At 25.7% G+C, this 25,673-nt stretch overlaps 2 protein-coding genes across 3 annotated transcripts in view; one reads left to right on the top strand and one right to left on the bottom strand.

The window, feature by feature from the left end:
- Positions 1–9,291, bottom strand: part of LOC107456853 (uncharacterized) — a 32,501-nt gene extending 23,210 nt beyond the window's left edge. The window contains exons 1-7 of the mRNA XM_016074822.4: positions 9,084–9,291; positions 7,167–7,584; positions 6,080–6,185; positions 3,712–3,845; positions 2,700–2,756; positions 1,211–1,396; positions 1–88 (exon numbers count right to left, since the gene is read on the bottom strand). Coding sequence (XP_015930308.1) covers positions 1–88; positions 1,211–1,396; positions 2,700–2,756; positions 3,712–3,845; positions 6,080–6,185; positions 7,167–7,584; positions 9,084–9,087 — 993 coding nt within the window. The 5' untranslated portion in view covers positions 9,088–9,291. The remainder of the gene's footprint in view (positions 89–1,210; positions 1,397–2,699; positions 2,757–3,711; positions 3,846–6,079; positions 6,186–7,166; positions 7,585–9,083) is intronic.
- A 181-nt stretch (positions 9,292–9,472) lies between these two features.
- On the top strand, positions 9,473–22,907 carry LOC107456871 (uncharacterized). 2 transcript variants are annotated; one of them, XM_016074843.4, is made up of 8 exons: positions 9,473–9,581; positions 11,234–11,544; positions 13,081–13,234; positions 14,517–14,631; positions 14,880–14,906; positions 17,102–18,254; positions 20,298–20,503; positions 21,123–22,907. In XM_016074843.4, exons 2-7 carry the CDS (start codon positions 11,253–11,255, stop codon positions 20,480–20,482), a joined length of 1,926 nt encoding a protein of 641 aa, XP_015930329.1. In that variant the 5' UTR covers positions 9,473–9,581; positions 11,234–11,252; the 3' UTR covers positions 20,483–20,503; positions 21,123–22,907. The 2 variants fall into 2 exon arrangements, with proteins under 2 accessions (XP_015930329.1, XP_015930338.1); XM_016074852.4 differs by lacking the exon at positions 14,880–14,906 and having other exon boundaries at positions 9,479–9,581.
- Positions 22,908–25,673: the final 2,766 nt, after the last annotated feature.

Here is a 25,673-nt window from a genome sequence, read left to right as displayed (position 1 = left end):
CTCAGGCATAATAACAGCATTAACTTTATCAAGCATAATTTTGTTTCTTTCTTCCTCAGTTCTTGTTAGCAATAACGGTGTATGACTTCTGCAAATAATAAATAAAATATTTGCTCATAAAAATTATTGAATAAAATTAACACCTTTTAAAAAAAATTATAAAATTCATTTTATATCAAATGATGGCTATAGCATATAACTTTTCATGGTGCATATATCAGTCAAAAGTAAATCTTAACAATTTAACTTTACAAACTTAATCGCTTGCTTTTCACAATAGGAAAAGCAAGCGAAATGGATAAACTTAAAAATCTTTAAACAGGCAATTTAAAAAAAAAAAATTTCATTAAATTTAAAATAATTTTTTTACAAAGTTTTTTTTAAAAGTTATGTTATAAAGTTATGTATTAATGTGAATATGGTTGAATTCTTCTAACATATAGCTTTTCTCAGAACTCCAACTATGCTTTTTCTGGCATAACATAAGGCTATACTAAAATGTAATTCAAGAGAAAAATGGTACACAAAAGGACAATTTGCATACAAACTAAATCAGACATTTAGACCTTAATAAAAGATATAAACTGGCATTATAAGAAAATTGAAACAATAAAATTTCCTTAATCAATGAATGCTAGCTAGCTTAAATAAATTTAGTGAGAATTAGTTAAGTTGATGAATTTTTAAATATGATCTTTTCTCAAATTAAACTCCATAATTACGTGCCAAATTTGTAAAACAAGCTCCTTTATAAGCCTATGAGGACCATCAATTAGTTAACTTAGGAAGGCATTACTGTAATTTTCTTTTACTCAAGCAATCTATTTGGTGAATTGTTTTATTTTGCATTTTATAAAAAATGAAAAGAATTACATATATATCATTGGTTTAAAAGTAACAGAAAACTAAGTCAATAATTACATTGTTGATATTTGAACATATTTTTCTTTTAATGTTATGAAAATATAAATGTTTGCCTTTTAATAAAATTTTATATGATATTAATTCATTTTTTAGATTAAAATCTTATTTGTTTGATTTTTTTTACACTGAAACTCTATAAACAATAAAATATCAACTTTAAATGTTTCATTTGTAAACTGAAGTAAATGAAATACCATAAAAGACTTTGTTAAATGTGATCAAATGAAAATATATATATTAATCTAAAGCCTTATTGAAAGCAATATATGTATAGTAAAAAAATTACAATTTCACTCTTTTGTTATTGATTACTCTGCCTGGAATTTGAAATTCTGTGGGTGGGTTCAGTGTTATGATAGAAGAGGATTCTTCATATCTATGATGTGGCATTTCATTTTGAGAGATCTGACTTCCATTAGATTCCAGGGATAATGATAAGGCTTTTGCTAATTGTATATCAGATTGCATTGCACTGCAAAGAAAGAAATAGATTGTGATAAAAATTAAGTCATGTACAAGGATAGCAGTAACTATACCATTTCAGTTATAAAGGATTTTATAAAACAAAAAATATACTTTATAAGTAGTGATAGTTCCTGATAAATTCCCAGGTCTTATCAATAAAAGTAGTAACATTAGTTTCTAAGTTCCTTATTTGAATATTAATAAATAAATATAGAAGCTATAATGACTCTAATTGCAAAAACATGGGCAAAGATAAGAGGTCCCTCAACAATTAAAAACCGCTAAAATAATTATTCATTTCTATTCATAAATATTTTTTAAAAATAATGTCTTTAATATTAGATAATATTTAAAAAAACCACAGTTCCCAAACCATATTTCTTAAAATGTCTAAAAAAATTTTTCATTGGAGAAGAAAGAATATAGCACATGGTACCTATCAAAAAGAATTAACTTTATCAAGGAGTAATCCTTCAAGTTGGATTGTGACATATTATAGTTGAATTGAAAAACAGAATTGAATTCTAACAACAAAGTTGATCAAATTCATATGCTCTGTTAATTAAGTTATGTCTGTTAATAATTATTACAGGGTTTACTAATTATTTAAAATGAAATGTTTCAAGTTATTCACTTTCATTTAAACAGATCCTGATATATTGAATCTTCAAAAATGTTAATTAACAGTAAGAGCTAAATTCATACTTTTGTTTTATTTATTATATTTTAAATCTCCCTTTTCGCAACTTACACGAAAAGAAATCTCGCACTTTGTGTAAAAATCCCATGATCGGACTACAAATAATATTTCTCACCTTTTTATATTTTTCAGTGTGTTGGAAAAATTGGAAGAGACACCTTTTTTACAGTGTCTTTTCAAAAAAATTGGCTACCCAAGCTAAGAGTTCTCTAAAGATGGATCTCGAGAGATCTAAGCTGGGTTTAAAACTAAAAAGTTAAGGAATTTAATAATAAAAACAGTTGTTAACAACACCAATAAACTAAAATATAAGTTGACATTATAAGATAAAGAGAGAAGAAATAAGTTAATTGAACAAGGTTTTGCTCAATTATAATTTTCATTTTACATCAGAAAATTAACAAACTTTTTTGTTTGAGTAATTATAATTCAAAGCATTACAGAAATAATTGAAAAAAGAAGCTCATAATTTTTTGAAGTAGTTAAGAAATTAATATTAAGTTTGACCAATTCAAAAAGAAGCATCAATTTCCTTTAAATTGATTTCAATAAAAGTATAAAATATACAGTTTAAAAAAATTATCATTTTTAAATAAAAACTATTTATTACCTTCGAGGTTCAACTGTAAATTTCTTTACAGATGGCTTCTTTGGCCCTTTAAGTTGTCTAAATAAAATGTTGTAATATATTAAAATACAATTTAAGTATATTTTAATAACAAAACCTAATCTAAACTAAAACTGGCATAAAAATACACATAAGTAAAACAACTGTAAAAATTATAATTTTATTTATTGACAATAATACACAAAAATTTTGTTGTTGTTGTTTAGAGCTTGTTAAATTAAGCCTTTTCCATCACTAATATTCCGAATGACCCTGAAAAGTAGATCAGATAAATTTTAAACAACACAAAACCATGTGAATCAAACACAGAAAATGAACTTTTATTCATCATATTCATTTTTGTATCCATTTGTGCTTTAAAAACATTGCTTTGCTATGTTCAAAAAAGATACACCAAATCTTCATTTGTGAGGTTAATTCTATTAACAACATAATCCCCAGGCAGAAAACTATGGAACATAATTATCAGGTCAGAAGCAGAAAAATAAAAATTTTAATAGGAATCTATAACAGTGTTTAGAAAACAAGTACATGCTACCAAATCTTGCACAGTCTAATTTATTAAATGGAGAAAAATTCACAGTAAATGCTCAAAGTTCATCATGTAATGTTTCATGGTATTTTAGACATGGTATCTCTTATTAAATTAAGATTTCGCATAATTTGACATTATTTATCTATTATTATCATATTTTTATTCTACTTTATGCCCTTAAATACAATAATACAATCTTATTATAAAATATTACACGTTAGCTATTATAAGTCATGTAGTCCCACAGTAATTTTTCCTTGTCTTACATTATTTTCAACAAATGATTTCATGATGAACAATTAAATTACATTACGCCAGGGATGCTTAGATGAACAATTTTTAATATTAATACAGATCCTCACAACCTGAGAAAGTTAACAAACTAATGACAAATTTTTACAAAACTAAATTACTAGCATGCTTAAACTCCATTACATCAAAAAACATATATAAACTTACTTTATTTTATTTAAAGGTAGTCCTAAGGCTCTTCTTTCTAAAAAATGTTTTTCTTGCAATTGAAGAGCTTGAATGACACTTTGGGCACTTAAACCTCGAGATTTACCACATTTTTTTATATGAGCTGAACGCATCTAAAAAAAAGATAAAACTATCAACTATAAATATTCTCCATAAGTAACAAATAAATTCAATACAATAACCCTATAATAAATACTAAGCTCATAAGGTCGATATAATGACCAAACAGAAACAAACATTACAATGAAAGGTTGATAAGTGAACAAAAATATTTATTTCACAACTAAAAAATATAGCAGTAAATTTGAGAATTTTCTCACAAATTGATAAAGCTACGATATAATAAAAAAATACTTATAAAGTACATTTAATAAAAAGATATGTTATCCGTCTTAATTAATATATGAAATATAAAAAGTCTCTAATCAGCTCTTAAATATTAGCCCATACTTTAAAATAATTTAAATTTTTGAATGCTATTCATTTTCTGAAGATATTTCTTGTTTGAAACTAAATTTATAACATATCTTAGAAATATTTATTATAGAAAATTTTTTGATCACCCTCATAACAGTTTCAGGTTTGTGCACTTTCTCAGCAATAAAAACCATTGAAAGTACTTGATTTTTACATTTTAACATGCATTAGGATGTAATTGGAGAATATCCTGCAACTTTTGCTCTCAATAATCTCTACTGTGAAAAGCAGAGCATAATGATTTTGCTGTTATTCTAGAATATTGATATGTTATGATAAAGAGTAATAAGCTTAACACTGCCTGATATCTGAGTACAAGTACCCTTCTTCCCCTACTGCATGAACTAACTACACATATACACTGTTTAAAACAAATTAAAAGTCAAAAATAGATCAGAAAAATAACAAGTTGGTCAGGAGTAGTCATATTTTACTAAACAACAGTCATCTAGAAAAGCGAAAACGTGTTTTTCACTTGGAAAGTTAGTTATATCAAGGGGACTAACATTTTATAGAACAAGTGACTAAAACTTTGAAGTAGGAGATGCAAATGCATGATATGATTTATATTATTTAAAAACCGTTGTTGAACAGCAGACCCAATTTTGAGTTTACGACTACCAATTTTCAACTGCATAGCCTTCTAATTTTGAACGCAACCATGAAGACAAGGGAACTCCTGGATCAAATATGGAAGAACCCTGCCTTTGTGGAGGACTTTTTTGATGAAACTAACCCGCATTTGCGTAACATGGAGAGGAAAACAAGAAAAAACTCCCATGATTAGGCTGACAGCAAGGGGACTTTAACCAATGATCTATCTACCACTGAGGATATTTTAAATTAGCACTGTGGTCGGTGCAAGCAGGGTACAACCAGCCATCGCTGGGATTTAATCCCCAGGTCACCTCATTGGGAGGCGAGTGCTCTAGCCCTTGAGACACCAGGGCTCTTGATAGAGTTTTATCTTTTCAAAATAAATATATTACAAAGATTTGGAATGAATCTTTTTAAAATTTAGCAATGCATATGGGACACCATTCTGATTTGTGCTCAAGCATGAAGCATTCTTCTTTTATTTTAAGCAATCTAAATTCCCAAGCTTCTTCTACCACCCCCACTTAGGATAAATAATTAACAGAGGCTGTGCCACTCTTACTTTATTTAAAGGAAATTCAACATGTTTCATTAGATATTAGATGTGTTTCTTCTAATGAAATTGGGGTATAAATTTGTTTTTTGTAAAGAAATGGAATGAAATTCAATGGTTGCTATATTGGAATGAATAGTTCAGTTTGGGTGTTAAAGCAATTTTAAAATAACAATATTTCAATGTAGTAGCAAAGGAAAGGATCATAGTAATGGAAACATCATCGCAATGGGGCTGAACTAAGAAGTACACTGTAGATTTTAAGAAACAATTCAATGCTTATGATAAAAAAGAACTAATTTTACAAACCTGAAATTAAGTAAATTGCTTATCCTCCCAACAAGTGTATTAATTTCTACAATAATAATAATAAATTTTATTTTATTTAAAAAAATTAAAATTTTTGTTGAAGAAATAATTTCAATATAAAATTAGAATAAGTATTCTTTGAAAAATCTCAAAACATTTACTTTGCTGTAATAAAAATATTAAATAATAACAAACTGCATAAAACCAATGTAGAAATATTAGTAGAAATATTATTTTAATAAATGTGCATAATAAAATGAAGATCTAACTTAGAAATGGAAAAAGTAAAAAAAAGTACATACAAATTACAAAAGTAAGTACAAAGTGGTAAAAGAAACTGTTCCTATAAAAAGTAAAATGATTTTTTTAAGTGATAAAAACAAAACGTTAAAATAAAGCAAATTTTCAAACCTCTGGTGACGGAAAATTTTTGAAACACAAAGGACATTCTAATATGAATGCTTCTGAGGACATTAAATCTATATCCTGACCAGCTGAACATTGTGAATCAATACACCTAAAAATATATTTTTCTCAACATTAAAAAAAAAACTTAAATTATTAAATAAATTATAATAGAATTCCTATATCATAAAAATAAACTTTTTCCTCTTCATAACATATTTTCAGAGATAATAAAATTGACACTGGCAAAAATAATCGCAAAATAAATTTAGCTAAAATAATATCACAGAGTAAAGAAATTTGATAAAAGAAGTTTTCATAATAAAATGATAAAATATTTCTACTTTTTAAAATCTGACAATTTTAAAACTAAAATGATTAAGGATTAAAAGCGATCAAGGAGTAAGCACAGAATCCAGCCATATTATTTCTTTGCAATTCAGAGCTTTGTTCTTCACTTGCAATATAGAAAAAATAAATTGTTCTTTCTTTCTTCTTTTGAAACTATATAGATATTTTTCAATTTATGATATTTTTTTAATATAAAAAGCAAAAAAAAAAAAAAAAAAGAGAAAAAAAAAGGAAACAAATTTTTTTTCTTTTAGTTACATATGATTTTACAGGTATACACATATTTCATAACACAAAAATTTCACTTAATTATATAAAAAAAATAAAAATAAATTCCATAGGTGATATTATACAGATGTGAAATGTGATTGAAGTGAAATAACTTAATTTTATAGATAAATTAAATGATTAAGCACCATAATTTATGCGAGTACCCTCTAAAAAAAATCCGCTTTCTTATTTTTAAAAGAGATTTGTCTAAATAATGAGTCAAGTCTTATATTAATTATAGATAAATTTACAGTTAAATTTAGTTAGCAATGAGAAAAATTTCAATACATTAATAAACTTAGAAGATAAAAAATAAAACAAATGCAAAGCTGAATCTTTGTAACATGAATTTTGTACTTAAATTCAAATGGAATTTCCAAATATTCTTACATGTATAAAAGAATTATAATTTGATGCATTTCTACACAAAATCAATAATATAAATAGTAGTAGTAACAAGATGCATACTTACTGATTCATGTGAACAGTACGCTTTTCAAGATCTAAATTTGTTAAATCCACTCTACACACAACACAAATACAAGTACCAACATTTGCTTTCTGAGTTTGTGCAGTTCTTAGTTTCTTTTCAATTTTACATTCAAGAAAATCATCTTCAACATCATCTTTGGTTGGAGAGACTTGAAATTTAGAATTCACAAGAGAAATTTCTTCTGGCAAATAAGATCCCATTTCTTCAGTTTTTGCATTTGAAATTGAATTAAATGCACTACTATCAGATGAAGAAAAAACAGTAGAAACTGTATTTTGAGTACAGTTCGTATTTGAAATAAAATATTTAGAAGTTGTAGAACATGAAGCTGATGAGAGAAATCTGGTCAGTTTCTTTCTCAAAGATCCAGAAGTAGAAGCATTATTCAGTTCATCACCTGAAAAATAATAAATTAAATAATAGAAAAAGTACAAAGTTAATAATGAATTTCAAAACTTAAAATGAATTAAACTAAAAATTTCATTGTTTAACCATTTAAATATTAAGCTTATGAAGAAAAAAATTTTTTTTAAGCCTTTCACACAATTTTAGCATCATGGACACACAAGTTTTACTGAGGAAAAATATTAAGACATAATCATAAACTTTTGACATCAACATTAAAATACATAAATTTGTAATTTAAAAATTCTTTATTTATAGCAGGTACACTTTCCCCAATCTAGAAGAGTAAATAAGGGAAAAATTTTAGGAAAATATAAACACTAAACACAAGTACACTGATAAATGATTTATACCGCACTGTCGTATGAATAAGATTCATAATTAATTAAAATGCTTAGAACTATTTTTTGTGACTTGTCTTTTAAAAAAATTGAGAAATTAATGTGTTTTGTAAAAGTAGGTAGTAAAAATAATTAGCATATAAATGATATGGTATTTTTTGGTTAGCCAGGCACAAGGAGTCACTAAGGAATATAAACAATTGCCAACACTTTTTATTTTTTTAACATTTCATTTTTTTAAACATTGAACAAAATGGCTGTTCACAAAAAAATTTAAATAAAATGAAGAGAATTTCTTTCAAAAAATACAGTTGAATTTCCTTGTGCCCAGCTAAATGAAAAGTACCAATGATATATTTTGTGCTGAATTTGTTAATAAATGTAAAATAAGAATTTTTATTAAATTTATGTATTTCTGAGTATAATCTAATAAAAAAATACTGATAGAATAAAATCAGATGTTTTTAATAACATGTATATGTATAAAACTCATTTCACTAATAGGAATGATAAATAGAGAAAAACCAATAATTTAATCATTTCTTGAAAGTTTCCCTTCGATAATTAATTAACAAAAATTATTAATATGCAACCTTCAACAACTATAATTTTACTAAAGCTTTCATTTTATCTATTTATTTATTTTTTCCATTCTAAATAGGTGTCCTTCAAAACTAAATGTGTTTTTTTTTTTTTAATACTAGCAACCAGTCATTTTTTTTCCTAGAGAGATCTCATTCTCATTATTTCAAAATATTACTAAAATAAGCCAGCACAATAAATTTCAAACTATAATGTATCTATGTTAATCATGACTTGAATGTGCGATATTATTCCTGCTCTTTACTGTTAATAAAAATTATCAAATATTCCGTTAACGATTAAATCTATCTGTTAAATAACAGTGTTTATCAACGATAAAACACAACTTAAATTAAAGCTTTAAAGACTTAAATAATAAGCTGAAATAAATCGAGCAATAAACATTTTAATTTATGTTTATATATTTAATGTCATGATTGAGTTTCTTTTTTTTTTCAATGATACAAACTTGTGTAAAATATTGCATGGAAAATTTTTGGCTAACTTGTATTTAGTGATTTAAATAAAATAACATCGATTAAATGATATTGCTTCATATGTGACATACTCATTTTAAATTTTAAGCAGCAATTCAATAAGCATTTATAAAATATTTGATTTATAGTTAATTTAAAACCATGAACTTATAAAATAGAAAGGCACAATATTAGGGCCTCAAAGAACATTAAATTCTGTGAGAAATAATAATTAGATCACAGCAAATTTAAATCCCTGCCAATATTGTTATTGTTGACATTCAGACAGATTTCAACTTTAAGTGTTGAGTTGTCGAAAGTATCATATAAGTTGAAAAATGATTTTTATATTTAATACTTTATATAAAAAGTTAAAAAAAAGAGGAATATGATTTTTAGAATTCATAATAATTATCCTGCAAGAAATTAATTTTACTCGCAATAAAAAAAAAAATTCTTTTTTCTCAGCTTGTAGTTCCTCTCAACTCAATGGTCGACAAAGAAATGCGGCAAGGAGGAGAAAAGTGGAAATAGAACTGCATATCTTCTTTCGAGCAGTTTGTAAACAAACAAAAACTTTAATTTTGCTGGTAGGCTAATAGTCATTTCATTATCCATAAAATATAGTTTGTAAACGTTAAAAAAATATATTAACCTCTATATATCTAGTTTAAACTCGAGTAACATACAAAAATAGCTAACTTTAAACATTCAGCTATATAATCTATCGATTATATGGGACACCTTAGATAACTCAACTAATTTATTTTATCTAAACATTCCAATACATATTAGGTCATTGAGTATTAATTTATGTTTTTCGGTTATGATTTGATTAGCTTAAGTAATCATCTTCATTTTTCTTCAATTTGTTTTGAACGCAAATGTAATTTTGTTTCAAATTTTGATCAGTTTAAAATGTGATCCTAGCATGAGATTTAAAATCACCTCAGAACTGAAGAGTTTAAACCTTAGTTAAATGAACTTAATTTAAATTGTTTGAATCATTGTATGGAAATTCCAAGTTTTAAGTATTAATTTTATTGACTGAGTAAAATAATAAATAGTAGCATTTCTTCAACAGGAAAACACAATCTGTCTTTCCGACTTTATTTTCACTATTTTTTGCCGTATTCTCTCTGATTTTATCAATATTTAATTAATATCTTCAGTTTTTTTTATATGGAAAGCTTACTCAACTAGAAAAAGTTGAAGTATCTGAATTGCTGATATTAAATGAAGCATATCTAATGGTTGAACAGTTTTAATCTAGGTGTCAAATTGTTCTTTCCTGTCTTATGAGGCATTTAAACATTTCCTATTGCCATAAACGTCTTTGTTTGGATACATTGATGCATTGTATGAAGATAAAAAGTTTATAATAATCTTTTCCTTAATTATTTCAAATATTATGACTTTGGCTAATTATAGCTTTTTATTAGTTTGTAAATTACTATATATTCTATGAAATGCTTCTTTTCTATCTATTTACAAAAGTGTTTCTGATATCATATGACATGTTAGTTTAAATGTTGAGCTATTTTCTTTATGCATTTTATACATACATTTTATTTTATTTTAAATAAAATTTTATTTTATTTTATTTTAAATAAATATATATTTTATTTTAAATAAAATGTATTTAAGTTTCAATATTTTCAAATTATGATAAATACTTAACTTTTGCAGTAACTATAGCTTTTGATTAATTATATAACTTTGGAAAATTATAACTTTTTGATTAGTTTGCATTTACTTTACATTTATTAAAATGCTTCGTTCCTGTCTATTTACAAATGTGTTGGTGACATATGAGAGATTAGTGTAAATGTTAGTTGTTTAAACTTAAACTAAATTTTATCTAACCTAAATTAATTATCTTAATCTAAATTTTTTTAACTCATTCATAATTTTTCTAACTATACTGAATATTTGTTTTACAATTTTTAAATAATGAATATAATTGATTTAAATTTTATTTTGCCTAACTTAATTATCTTAATCTAATTTTTTAATAATGAATCTAATGGATATTAAGTTCAGCTAATAAAAAAGGAATGAAATTTTGTTTTAAATTAATCTCTGTTGATGAATTTTCACTATTTAAATATTTTAATTTTGTAAATAAGTCTAAAAACTGGAAATTGAAAAAAGATAGATACTTACTTCATTTTAAGATGTTTTCAAATTAAGTTTGATAAAATTATCACATTATACTAAATTTTTGAAATCTACTTTATAGGAAGTTTCTGTTATGAGTGATGCCATTCTTACAAAGAGTAATAGAGCCTGTTCATGTGTGCAGAAATACTCTACCTCTTGATGAACAAGGTACTCTTGCAGTGGATGTGCCAAATGAGTTGGAATGTGTTACTAATGGAACATTAGCTAACATTATTCGGCAGTTGTCATCTTTATCTAAACATGCTGAAGATTTATTTAGCAGTTTGTTCAGGGAATCTTCATCTATTGTAGCAAGAGCAACATCTTTACAAGGACGCATAGATCGTTTGGCTGTCAAAGTCACCCAGTTAGATTCGACTGTTGAAGAAGGTTTTACCTTTTTTTTCTTTATTAGTTTTTTTTTTTTATTTAATATTTTGCTTTCTTCGTTGAATACGAATTATAATATTGTTTTTAATTTTTCATTGACTTTATTCTCTTGTTCTGTTTCGTGAATTTAATTATTAGTTCCATCGGACCAATCTAGCAAAATTCATATGACTAAAAAAAACTCAAGATATTTAAAATTAGCTTTAAAAACAATTTGAGAAATTTAAAATTTTTGTTAAAAGCCTTGGAAACTTAAAATTTCTTTGTCTTTTATACTATTAAAACATTTTATACTATTAAAATTTTAAATTTTTTTATTTTTTCTACCAAAATTTTTAATTCTCCAACGCAAATGTGTGATAAGGTCACTTCTGCTGTTGCAGGCCATTATGGTTTGAAAAAATCATGAATTCATACTTTATAGAAATATAATAATGTTTGAATAATTTTTTAGGATGCTATCATTACTTTAATGAAAATTCTGATTTATTTTCTGAACTAAAGGTATAAGTGTTTTTTTTAAAGTTTGTTGCTGGTTAATGATAAATAATCTTTTGTTTAAAATTCTTTAAACTGTTTAGGATTATTTAAACTTGAGAATTTGATTTGTAGGAATAAATATGAGTTTATCACAATATTATATGACTAGATAATATGTAGGACTGATAATGCTGTATTTATAATAATGCATGTAATTTTTTATGCTTTTAAAGTTTTATTGGTGTTCTTTTTTTATCTACAAATACTATTATCATATTTTAACTGATGCATTGCATGATTCTATGTATTATTCTTTAGAATTATGACTCAAAATATTCAAGAAAAAGAGATGACATTAAGTGTGAACCCTGACTCAAATTTCATTCTTATTTTTTCTGTTCACTGAAAGTTATTAGTTTATTGTTTATAACATTTGTATATTTATTCAAGAGCAAAGTCTTTTTTGCTATTTTTTAGTTAGTATACCATATTATTTGGAGTGCAATACCTAAAAAATTATTTAAAATAACTAAAGTGAAGAAGTTTTTTTTTCTCTTTAAGCACTTAACTAATGGCAAAAGGAAGAGAATGAATAACATTAATTAAAACTTTCAAAAAGAAATTTTGGTTCACAAAAGTATTCAGATAAAAGAGATTTGGATAATCAAGGTTCTTGTGAAACATCACTTTGAAAGTAATAAATTAAAAATGTAGTAAAAAAATTTATGTTTGATAAGTAAAAAATGGATTTTTAATTTAATTTGATAATAGTGAATTGTAAATGGATGTGTTGTTGGACACAATTGTAGTTAATATTGTGTAGATGGTAATGAAATTTTTCTTACAAAGCATAGTGCCATCTCTTATTTGGAACAATCAAACAGTGCAGCTAATATAGTATTGCACCAATATGTCCCAATATTTTCTGTATTAAAAGAACATGCAAACACCTAATCTATAATGAAGCATTTTTTTATCATAAAACTCGTTTAAAAAATAATATAATAAGTTTGGAAGTAATTTTTATCAATAATAGATGTTTTGTTTTACCTACAGTTTCTTTGCATGATATACACATGAGAAAAGCATTTAAGAGTTACATCGTGTATGAGCAGCAAGTGGTGTCTAGAGAATCTATGCCAGCAGCTATGAGAGAAAAATACTTTATGTGTGACAAACCACCTCCATTGGATAAACTCAATCCTTATAGGTAAAATTGAATTTCAGCATTTCATCAAAGTAAAAGTGCGTTGTTAGTGCAGGTGACAGTGTGCATATGCCCTCCTTTTTAATAAGAAATCTTAAAAAGTGTCTCATCCTCTAATGGTTTAGACAAACTAAAAAAATCCTTTTCAGTTAAAATTTAATCAAGTTACTAAGCAAGCTGAAAAGTTTTTTTTTTAAGAATTATTTCTTAGATTTTTTTCTGAAAAAAAAAAGAAATTTGTCTCAAATTGTTTTTTTTTTTTTAATTTTTTTAATGAGAAATTTTGAGAGTATTGTATTGTAACTGCATATTGTATTGCGTGCCTGATATTTACATAACAAAGTACTAATTTTATTCTTGATAAGTTTCTACTCCTTTACACAGTTATTATTCTTTAATTTATTTTTTCTAGTTTTCATCTATACTATTCGGTAGATTTTTAAATTTAGGAGAAAGTTTTAAATCAATTAATTTTTTTGCTTGCAATCAAAAATGTATCATAATTTTTAAATGTCATTGCTTTCATTCATCCTGAATGAATATATTACTCGGTTTTTCAGTTTTGTAAGTAATAAATTTCTGCGGTAATTATGTAATCGATTCAAGAATTGTTTTGTAATGGACAATTAGATTGTTTATAGTTTGATAATTTATTTAGATTATCAAAAGACCCAAAATATTTTAATCCTGCTATAATATAAGTACTAGACGCATATAAATGGAAACTAGGTTTAGTAGAGCACCTAAAATAAAAATGCATAACAATCGTACACTTTGATAAAGACATTAAGTTTTTATTCAATTAAGCATAAAAATATATACAGGAGACTATACCTCATTTTTTGAGTGAGCAATATTTAAGTCTGCCCCCATTCTTTGTGCAACCTCTTTTCCTGCACTATTCCATGTCCTCCTACAACCAGCACAAGAAGATGGAATACGAAGTGCCCTAATATCTTGAAATAAATTATATTCATATCATGCACAATTTTTTTTTATTAATCATCCAAGTAGTTAAGTTTTCTGTGCTTGAATGCTGTGCTCATAATTTTCATTTAAAAACTGCCAAACCTTGAATGTACTGAAATAGCTTTTCCTTACAAATAATTTCTCAAATTAATAATATGAAAGAGAATTTTTATAAAACGAGAAAGCAACCTGTTAAAATTTTTGTTTGTTATTTTAACATTAAATAAAGTTAATACACATTCTTAAAAACAAATACTTATTTCTGTTGTAATTTTTTCAATTCTTGCAAATTAATTATCACACATGTATTTTCCAGAGAGGATGGAAAAGATGGATTGAAATTTTACACTGATCCAAATTACTTTTTTGATCTTTGGAAACAAGAAATGCTGAAAGATACTGAGAAAATTATACATGATCGTGGAAAAAAGGTAAATTTTAACTTAGTAAAAATAAATTTTTCTACTGTCTTGTTTGAAGTTTCTGTTATCATATTTCTTCAAATAAATTTATTTTTCAATGTTTGGATGCAATTTTTTTTGTATCTGTTGGTCAATTAAGTTATTGATTATGGTTACTGTGAGTATTGTAAGACAATTAGCCTTTTTTTTCTTCAAATATTTAAATTTTTTTTTAAATATTGCTTACATATACTGTATGCAGTTATTTTTGTTCACAGGTCTCTCATTCAAAGGAAGGGGCTGAGGTATTAATCTATTTATTACTATTCTAATTACTGTTTTATTATTATTTGTTTCCCCTTTTTAAAAACTCGCTATTGTTGCCCAAACTTAACTTGGGCTAAATAGAGCTGATATAATATGCTATTGTGAATTATTTTTAAAATCAGTTTTAAGTTCAGATGTTGGAAAACATTAAACATTTTAGTTGTTTCCTCAATATTTTTTTACAAAAATGACATACTTTGAACTTTAATGCCTAATAATAAAAAGGAGAAAATTATTTTAATATCTCTGTGAAAGATATATTTGTCTATGAGAAAGGTAAATATTGCATTCATTTTCTTGATAGTAGTTTAGTTACCATTAAAATTGCCAATTAAAACTTTGAACACATTTTTTAATTGGTTTTGAAGCAATTTAATCATTAAGGTTATTAATTAAAGTTAAGGTATTGGTGTTATCATTTTCAGTTTTAAGTTTTTTAGCCAATCAGCTTAAAAAGTAGATCATTAAAAAATATGATCATTCCTAAAAAGTCAAATTTTTATTCATAAACTCTACATCTTTAGAATCAAACACAATTGTTTAATTATAAATTGTTTAGCTTAAAAATCAATCTTTGTTTCATTTAACACACGGTATGCAAATATTATTCCTTTTAAAGTACTGTGTAAAAATAAGCATTTGATCTAAAAAGTTATCATTTTATTTAGCAGTGGTCTGTCTAGGTTTTTCTGAGAGGTACCTATTTTGTGAAAATTAAAAATTACATTAAAAAATCAACACAAAAATATGGATTTATCGTTTCTTACGGGATACAAAATTAAAATTTTCGGAAAAGTATTTTGCGAAACTACCGTTTTTCCTAAAGTTGATTTACATTAAAAAATCAACACAAAAATATGGATTTATCGTTTCTTACGGGATACAAAATTAAAATTTTAGGAAAAGTATTTTGCGAAACTACCGTTTTTCCTAAAGTTGAATTTGTGAAGGTACCGCTAAACGGTAGTAAATTTGTCCTATACAGGCCCCTGTTTTTATGTTTAAAAATCACACTAATACTGAAGCAATATATATTTTTGTCTATATTTTGATTGAAACTAATACTTGGATATGATATTGACAAGAATTGACTTGACAAAAATTTTTCATTTATTTGATCATCAAATTCTATAAATTCTGTATTGTAAGCTATTTCTTCAGCAATAAATAGTTTTTCCCCATCTAAATTGCCAACATTTTTCAAATAAGGCTAAACTGCTGTATATTTCATTACTATATATATTTACTATATATTATATACAGTGGAGCATCGTTTATACGACGCTGAAGGGACCACCGAAAAACGTCGTATAAACGATAACGTCGTATAATCGATTCTTACTTCTAAAACTGAAACTAACTCTGTTTTCAGTTAATTTTAATGTTTAACGTGTTGATTTACATAAATTTCTAAATTAGACAATGCAAAACAAACAAATAACCAAAGAAGAAAAATTGCAGTGAGCAATTTGAATGTATGTTACCTTTAATTATATTTTCTTGCTATTAGTCTCTACAATGCTTTGAATAGCGAGTTGAACTTACTGCTTTCTATGATGCAATTTTAGATTTCTAATCACGACCAAATCTAATGGCTGAAGCGCGCTTGTGCATTTTGCAGGAAAAAAGAGAGCTTTTACATTTTCCAAAATAATTAGTATCGATGGGTGCGCTGGACATTGGTCGATGAATAGCAAAATTTTTCGTTTTTGCCTCTTCATGACATGGTCTAGTTTTTTCAGTCATCTAGTAAAAATTACGTTCGTCATCCAAGCATTCTTGTTGGCACCCTTTTCTGTATCATTCATATTGGCAAATTCCGCCCTTTTTTAAAATACGCGGGAAAAATAAAGAATGAAGAATAAAGAAGAAATTAAACGTGAACAAAATCTAAAAATCGACGTATAACCGATTCTGTGTGTCGTATAAACGATATATTTTTACAATAAAATGAATAGGAATGATTTGGGACCACACTAAAACGTCGTATAAATGTAAACGTCGTATAAGTGATCGTCGTATAAACGATGTTCCACTGTATATATATAATTAATTAATAAATAAGTATTTATTCTAAAAATTTGTTGTGAGTTTTCTTTTTACGAGTTTTATTAATGTATGATGAATTTATAACTTTTTTACTAAAAATAATGTATTCAAATTTTGTTTGTAGAATCCGAACCAAAGAGTCAAACCTGAGTGTAAAAAACATAGGAAGAACAGACAACCTCATACATCTAAAGAGAAGTACAAACAAAATATATCATCGGCCAAGGAAACTAAACCTTCTAACTATAATTACTATTATAGTGGCGTTCCTATAGGCAACAATCAAATTCAACCGGATGCTCAACCAATTAGACCCAACAGTTTAGAGCTTCATTCTCCTTACTTTAATCAACAACAAGCTCCTTATTCGGACAGCTCAAAACCACAATATCCTCCACCTCCGCCTGCCTATACAGAGCACCCTATATCGCCACAACAACATTATCCACCACCCCCATATGCTGCTTCTACTCCTGAGAGACAAGTTTCTTCTCCGTCTGGAACTCCTACCCGAAATATTTATCGTATCAATTCATTGCGGCCATCTCAGCCTCCGCCTGCTCCTCCAGCACTTAGTTCTGCAAGCTCTAGTGGATCGTCTACACCCACTGTTTCAGTCGGCACACCGTCAAGTGGAACTGGCCGATATCGCAATAATTCTCAAAGAGATAACTTACCACCCCCACCACCACCTCCTGTTTCAACCACTACCGAATCTCCTTTGCATAATTCTGTAAAAAGGAAAGAATCTCAAACCTCCTCTGATTTAATCATGTCTCCTTTGCACAGTCATGAGGAAAAGCCACAAGGTAATGGAAACATGGAGAAGAAAAATAATAGTCCAAAAAACCTCTCACCTGGTAGTAATAATAGTGGAAGTGGAAGTAAATCAAGTCTAGATAAAACTATGGAAGAAAAATCTAATGAGGAGGTAGATTTGCCACCGCCACCTCCACTACCTCCAAGTATTCCAAACGAGGAGCCGAAAGAAAAAGCATCTACATCTCCAAAATCTGAATCATTACCGCGAGAAGAGCCTGTATCGCATCCTCCACCACCGCCTCCTCCTCCATTGCCACCCTTGGAAGATCTTGTCTTGGACATAGCTGAAAATGGTAGTATTTCTGAAAATCAAAATATGGAGGTTGTGTCAATTACATCTGAATCAGCTAGTGAAACATCAAGTGTTAGTAAATTTAGTGAACATTTTAACTCCAAATCAAAATTCTCTGGTCAAAATGATGGAAGAAGTGATCTTTTGCAAGCTATAAGAGAAGGTATTTATTTAATCATCTGCTAATTTCATGCATTAGGGTTAAAGTCATAGAAATATTTATTATTTAATGAAATATTTGCTATGAAAAAAAAATCAAGGATTTTTATATACTGACTTTATGTATAAATGAATAATGAAAAAGATTTTTATATCATTCTCCCTTTCTAACTTTTTATTACTAGTTAAGAATCCAACATAGTTTAAATCAAAAATTTTAAATTTCAATTGCTTATTATTGAGGAAAAGAAAAATATAATTTTAATCGTTTAATGTTGTTGAGAAATCGAACAAAATAGTTTTTTAACTCATAGAATGTTTAGCAAGAATTCATTTCTATTGACTTCAAATTTCCAGGTGAGGATGTCATTGCTATTAAATATTAAAATGATTTCATCAAGTTATTGTAGAACAAATAAATTTTAAATTTCATTATTTAGCTAACGTAAAGCAGAAGAATAACGAGTGTAAATACCAAAGAATACCAACTAAGATGTGTCTCTTTTGTAGAAATTGTGCGCATTTTTTGTAGAAAATGTCAGCAGAGAAAGTGTTGTCACCCGATTTACTCAAATTTATTTTGCCGATACTACTTTCTGGTGTCTGCTTTTATTATTATTATTATTTAGAATGCATTAGGTGCAAAATTACTATTTGGCTAGCAAGATTAAATTATATGTTTTATATTCATAAATTGTTTCTGGTTTTATATTTATTATATATAATTTATAAATTTTTTTTAAAGTAGTTTTCCTCGAGTGTTGCCTTTAAAATTATTACTGCACTTTATTTATTATTGAAAGCAAATGTTTATGAAATTACAGATTTATATATTTTTTTATAGCTAAATTTAATAATTTGAAATGTATAAAAAATAATGATGATGTTTTGATTATCTTAGCTGGATAATTTATTTATTATCTAACTAAATTGCAATTAAACCACTTTTTATTCTTCTTTCATATTGCCTTTACTTCTTAATATTCTACAGACCACACACCTTTTTGCTTAGTCCGGATTATGAACAATTTCTCAAAAAACAACTGTTTAGTATGGTGTATTTAGGCTGGCAAATTTTAAAATTCCTAATAAAATTTAAAAAATTTTGTCAAACATTAAGAAAATGGCTTAATTTTAGTGGCTGAATTTAATGCTACATAAGAAATATTGAGCGTCTAGATTTTCACATATAACTAGAACTTTGTGTGTGTCGGATTTTACTTATATATTAATGGTATTTCCTAATATGTTGCTACATTAGTAGGAGTCTATTCCTATCAAAATTTGTCTCTTTTTAGTATACAAACGATTTTCATTTTTTGAAAATTTTCTATTTTTAAATTTAAAAGTAAGAATATAAGCAAAAATGATTTCTTTATGTGAAATATATTTCAAAATCTTGTTTCTGAATATGAATTATTTTGTTCCTTATTTTATGGGAAGATGGATAATTTTTTTATGTTGGAACTAAAATCTGGGATATGGATGTAAGCAAAAACTAGATTAAATTAGATTTGATAAAAATAGTGTCATCACAATGTAAGTGCACTACTCTCAATCAAATTAAAAATAGTTTTGCAAACCCCACTTAAATCAGTTCATTTTAATTAATTCTCATGATTTAAATTCTTAAATTTTATTTATGTGGGAATTTAAACCATTATGCCATGTTATTATACTGCGAGTGTATGAAACTCTTGAAAAGAAAAGAATAATAATAACTTAGTGTAAAATACTTCAGTTTTTTTCTGCCATTGTATTAAGTTTTTTTAAATATATATCTATATATTGGAACCAATGCACACATAGCTTACTATGTCCTTCAGATATATCCTCTATTTATTCATTTCTTTTAAAATATGATTCTGAAAATACTATAATGTAGATTTTTCTAAATTTTTCTTTTGTAAGGATTTCTCTAAAAAAGTATGATGTTGATAATGTTTATGTTTGATAATAATGTTTGATGTATTAATAAAGTTTAACTAAATATTTGTTTTGCCCTTTTTTTTTAAATATGTCTTTTAAATAATACATTTACAATTAGGTATAAAACTACGGAGGGTTGAAGATCATAAACAAAAAGAAGTAGAGAAAGCAGCTCCATTGCATGATGTTGCTTCCATTCTCGCCCGAAGAGTAGCGATGGAGTTTTCTGATTCTGACTCACAATCTGGGAGTGAATATGATAGTGATGGCTGGGAAGAAGATGCTGAACATGCCAAAACATAACGAAAACTTTAATACTTAAACGTAGGAATTTTTTTGTATTTTTGCTCTTACAGTAAGAAATAATATTAATGAAAGTAATAAACTGATTAATCATTTAAGTGCAACTTCTACCTGTATATTTATTATGTTATAACTCTGTTAGTTTTATTCACATATATAAATTTGTGTAATGAATGATGATATAAAAACTGCTCCATACATGTAGATTATTTTATAGGTATTTTAGTCAAGTTAAAAAAATATGTGACATTCAAAATTTTGGTTTTGGTTTATACCTAAACTTTTCAAATTACTGAATATATTATTGAAAATGGCTGTTCATTACCAGCATAATATTTTTTAATTCCTTTTTCTTTTTTAATGGTATCTTCAATAAACTTTTACAAACATATTAAAATTAAAAATCATGTTGAATTATTTTGAATAATTCCATTAATTTTCTTATCCTTTTTTTTAAAACTTAAGCATAGTTTTACGAAAATTAACCTAGCTTTTTTCAGGCATAAGTAAATATTATGATCTTTCTGCACACTCATAATATTGCAACATCATGTTAAAATATCTGTTTTTACTTTAATGACATAGCTTGTTTTAACATCTGTTATCATTTTCACATAATTAAGTCTTTTTTTTATTTCAGATTTTTAGGATAATTGGAATTCTGTAATTTGTCTGAAAGAGGAAGATAGCATCATCAAGCTCTCTGTCCTGCATACTGTGATGTTTTTGAACTGCTAAATTCTGATTCGAACAAAAATATTACTCTTCTAAATAGTTTAAAATTAAATTTGATTGTTTGAAGAACCTTTAAAAAGTTAAATAATATGTTGCTTATAATAAATATATAACTATAGAAATTAAAATTATGAAATGTTCCATAGTGTATACTTTAGGTCAGATGTTACAACTTTATAATGTTTATTGTGTATTATATTTCAACAAAATATTTAAACTGTTGCCTTTTATTAATAAGTCATATAGAGCACGGAAAGTTAAATATATATATTAGGTTATCAAATATTCACAAAGCTGATATTTTTCTCATTATGGCATATGATGAAATATTTAATATCTGTACAACAAAGAATGAAATCTAAAGTAAACCTAGACAGTCTTTTTTTTTAAATTTTTATATTTGTTGCCAACTATTGCAGTATAATTAAATATTTGAGTTTAATAATTTTACTATAACAAAGTTATGTTATGTGCTCCATTCGCTTAATAAATAATTATGAATTACATCATGACTGTCAGATAGTTTTACATTAAAGTAAGATTTATTTTGCTGTTAAATTTTAAAAAAAAGTATAGAAAAAGACATAAAATTTATAAGAATACGCCAAATACAACATAATATTTAAAATCTAAACAATTATGGAATCTATAGTAAATTTATGCAGTATTTGTTTTTTTATCGTTATAATTCTTGCTAATAAAATAATAAAATTAAATATTTGTAATTGCAGAATATGCTATAATAATATTTATACAATATATGCTTGATTCACTTTAAAAACAGATTATAAAATGTGTTCACTGGAATGTTATTTTACTTAAAGTTTATTTTGCTGCTGAATTTTATGCCAAAACATTAAGAAAATTGAGAGAGAAAAAATTTGCAATAATGTTCCAAGTTAATCTTCATTATGTACTCTGTTCACTCTATCTGTGCTTTTATCATATTTAGAATTAATAGCAATGCGTTATGTTATCACAATTTTATAAAGATTGATGTTGGAAATATATGATTTATATGGTTGTTTTGAATTTTAATAGCTTGATGGTAATTTTCTTTCAGTTTGTAAGTACAAAATGTTACTTAAATAAAGTTATGTGACAAGGAGTATAAGCACAAATGTGGCACAATGATAAAGATAAATCATTGTAATTTTTTAACAGTTTTGTTGTGTGATTATAAATTTCAATAAATTGTTTGCAGCTTGATTCCTAATTTGAAGTTAGAGTTCTCAGTTTTTTAATTGACTACATAGTTTTGATGTTCATGTATATCAATCATAAAGTGTAGACATTTTTTATTGTGTGATCATTGAGATTGTGTGTTTGTGCTGTACCAATTATTGGTGTTTTACTACTTAAATATTTTAATGTATGGTAATGTAAAATCTTAACTTTAAGTAATTTTTTTTTATTTATTTAAGGGTAATCTAATGTACTGCTTAATGGTTTTCTATCTCTTATATTTATTTATTGAATCTCATTTATGCTCTTATTTTAAACATATATTTTGCTGTAATGTGTTCATTTTGAAATTAAAAATATTTTGTGTCTGTCTAGTAGAACACACAGTTCTACTTGTGAGAAGGTTTCTGCAGCATTTTTAGTTGGTAAACAAATCTTTCTAAAAGTAAACTACAGAAAACTGAAACTATAAAAACTGAATATTTCAATAACTAACGTTATGTTAGATTTCCATTGAAATGATATGAAAATGTTTGAGCTCTTAATTAAGTTTGGGTGCAGAATTTGTAAGGCTTTTCCACTATCTATTTCATTAATTGTAAGATATGTGTATCATAGAAAATCTTCAATGTAATTATTGACGGGAGCAATTCAAATTCTTAAGAAAAGTTTGAAATAATTGGAAGTAAAAAAAAAAAATCGATGAGCAATCGTATGTGACATTAATAATCCCAAGAAACAGAAGCGGTAAAATATTACTTGATTAAAGACTTCATCTTCAAAAATATACACTTTGGAAATAATTCCAATTATTTCCAATGTGTATATTTTTAAGGTGAATGAAGTTTTTAATTGAGTAATATTCTGTATGATTTATAACTTAAGTATGTCTCTAATAAATTGTACATGAATATTTTTTACGAGTATTTTTATTTTTGAAGTAAATTTAAATACTTGTTCTATATATTATGAACATGACAATATATATTCATTAATTAAATTATATATGTTTGTATAATTAACTTAAAATTGTTTTTTAGCCTAGTAGCATAGAAAATGTAAGATTTTTTTTTTTAAATAGAGAGAAAAGCATGATTGTAACAATTTTTGAAGTGAATCAAAAAAACCTCTCCACATCTTATTTTGTATGATTATTATGCATGTATATTTAATATGCATCCATTTTGGAAAACATTTTCGAAAGTTTCTTTGAGGAAAAAAGTTATATTTTAAAATTTATGTCTGTGTTTTTTCATATTTGATAAAATATTTTAGCTAATATATATATATATCAATTTGATGTATAAAAATTTTATCTAATGTACTAAAATAAAGTCTTTATAGTTTAAAGGGCACTTTTGAAATAAGCTAACTAAATAGTACTGTATATAGATTATCTTTAAATTAAACTCAAAAACAATCTCTTTTTAATAAACGTAACTTTTTTCCTGACAAATGTAGATTTTTTATTCTCAAAATAGTAAAAGAAGCTGTAATTTAGAAAGGTTACAATAGTTTCCAAAAATTTGTTGAAAATTTTAATAATGAATAAATAAATTGAAAAGAGTAAATTGCGAAGAGTAAAAATTTTTAGATTATCAAACAATGCAATTTTTAATGGCGAAGTTTTAAACTTGAATGAAATTGGTCAATAGTTTAAGAAATAAAATTTGAAAAATAACTTTTTGAAATTGTATTGCTGAAGTATTATTCAACAAATTTCATTCAAATTTTGGATGTAGTCATAAAAAAGTAAATTTTTTTAAACTGTAGCAGAATGTTATTATTAATAAATCTAAGTTAAAGATTTGCATGATTTTAACTAACCTCTGTTGTAAATATTTTAAGTCCCTACAATTTTAATTATGCTTCTGTTAGTAATGTTGAAAAATTATTAAATGAGTGGTACTCATTTTATAATTTTTCTATGGATTATAAAATTTAAATCTATGGAGGGTAAGATTTTAGAGACCTTCCAAAAATTATAATTTTTAGCAAAAAAAATAATAATAAATAAATAGTTCGATTTAAGGATGCCTAAATTCTGCAATGCCGCATAAATTTGAACATTTTTTTAGAATTTTTTGAAAAGTCCAGATGTATATTTTAGTGATGTTTTTTTTAAACAAGTCTTGTTAAAAAACATAAATGATTATGATCTTAAGAAGATAAAGCTCTAAAGAGTAAGTTATATCTTAACGAATACAGCATTATGAATAGATCATGTCCAGTCACATAGATTGGTGCAAAAGCACCACAATTAGAGATTTCTTTACTCATAAGCTAGATCAAAAGTGTTGAAATAGGTTCAGTTATAGTCTATAAAGAATAATAACTGTTGCTTAAAATTATTGATCTTCTTAAGCCGATTGAAGACTTTTAGTTCATTTTTGAAAATAAGGTCCAACACTGAATCATTTAAGGCAGAAATTGTAGTTAATATGTTCTTCAAAATTGTTGTCTTTTATTTTTATTAAATACCCTTTATTTTTAGTACATTAATTTTTGAATTAAGATTGTTTTTTCTTCAAAAATCAGACATTCCAAGTTCAAATGAATAATTTAAAACTTAATTTTTATACAGATTTTCAAGGAATTTATAAAACTTTTATTTCTTTTTTAAAAATTAATGAAAGCTTTTAGTTTTTTGTTTTTCATTGTTACCTTGTGTTCTAATTATTATTGGAATTCTATTATTTTCTCGAGAGGTACTAACACTACTATTTCTGGTGGTATTTAGGGTACTATAGTTGGGTAGATTCATAAAGACTAATCTCTGTAATTTAGTTTTAACATAATTCTTGTACAAAATATATAATGCATTACTTATTGAGATTTTCTAAATCATTTAACAATTTTTATTACTGATATGCACATTCTTTACCATCTACAAAAAAGAGTCTAATTTCACCTCAAAATATTACTTAGAATTTTTTTAAATGCTTTAGAAGAAAAGCAATCACTATTTATTAAAATGTATATTAATAGCTAATTTCCTTACTATAGCTTGTTTTCTGCAGCTAAACTGTATATGAACTAAATTTGTTGACTAGTTAATTAACGAATTTTTTTTTTTTAATTCTGAAAACTATTCTCATCATGTATATATTATTTCTTGTTATAATTAACAATCATTCATTACTATATAAAGATTTTCATGAATTAGCGTCATGATGATAATATCATAAGCATCATGATAATCTAATAGAATGAAATTAACATTCATGTTCAGAAATGATTCCAATGAACAATAAGAAAAGATCTATTCATA

Source organism: Parasteatoda tepidariorum, chromosome 8, assembly GCF_982258835.1.
Source record: "Parasteatoda tepidariorum strain Cologne lab strain chromosome 8, Ptep-v5.0, whole genome shotgun sequence".
Taxonomy (NCBI): domain Eukaryota; kingdom Metazoa; phylum Arthropoda; class Arachnida; order Araneae; family Theridiidae; genus Parasteatoda; species Parasteatoda tepidariorum.
This window is presented reverse-complemented; position numbering and strand designations above follow the sequence as displayed.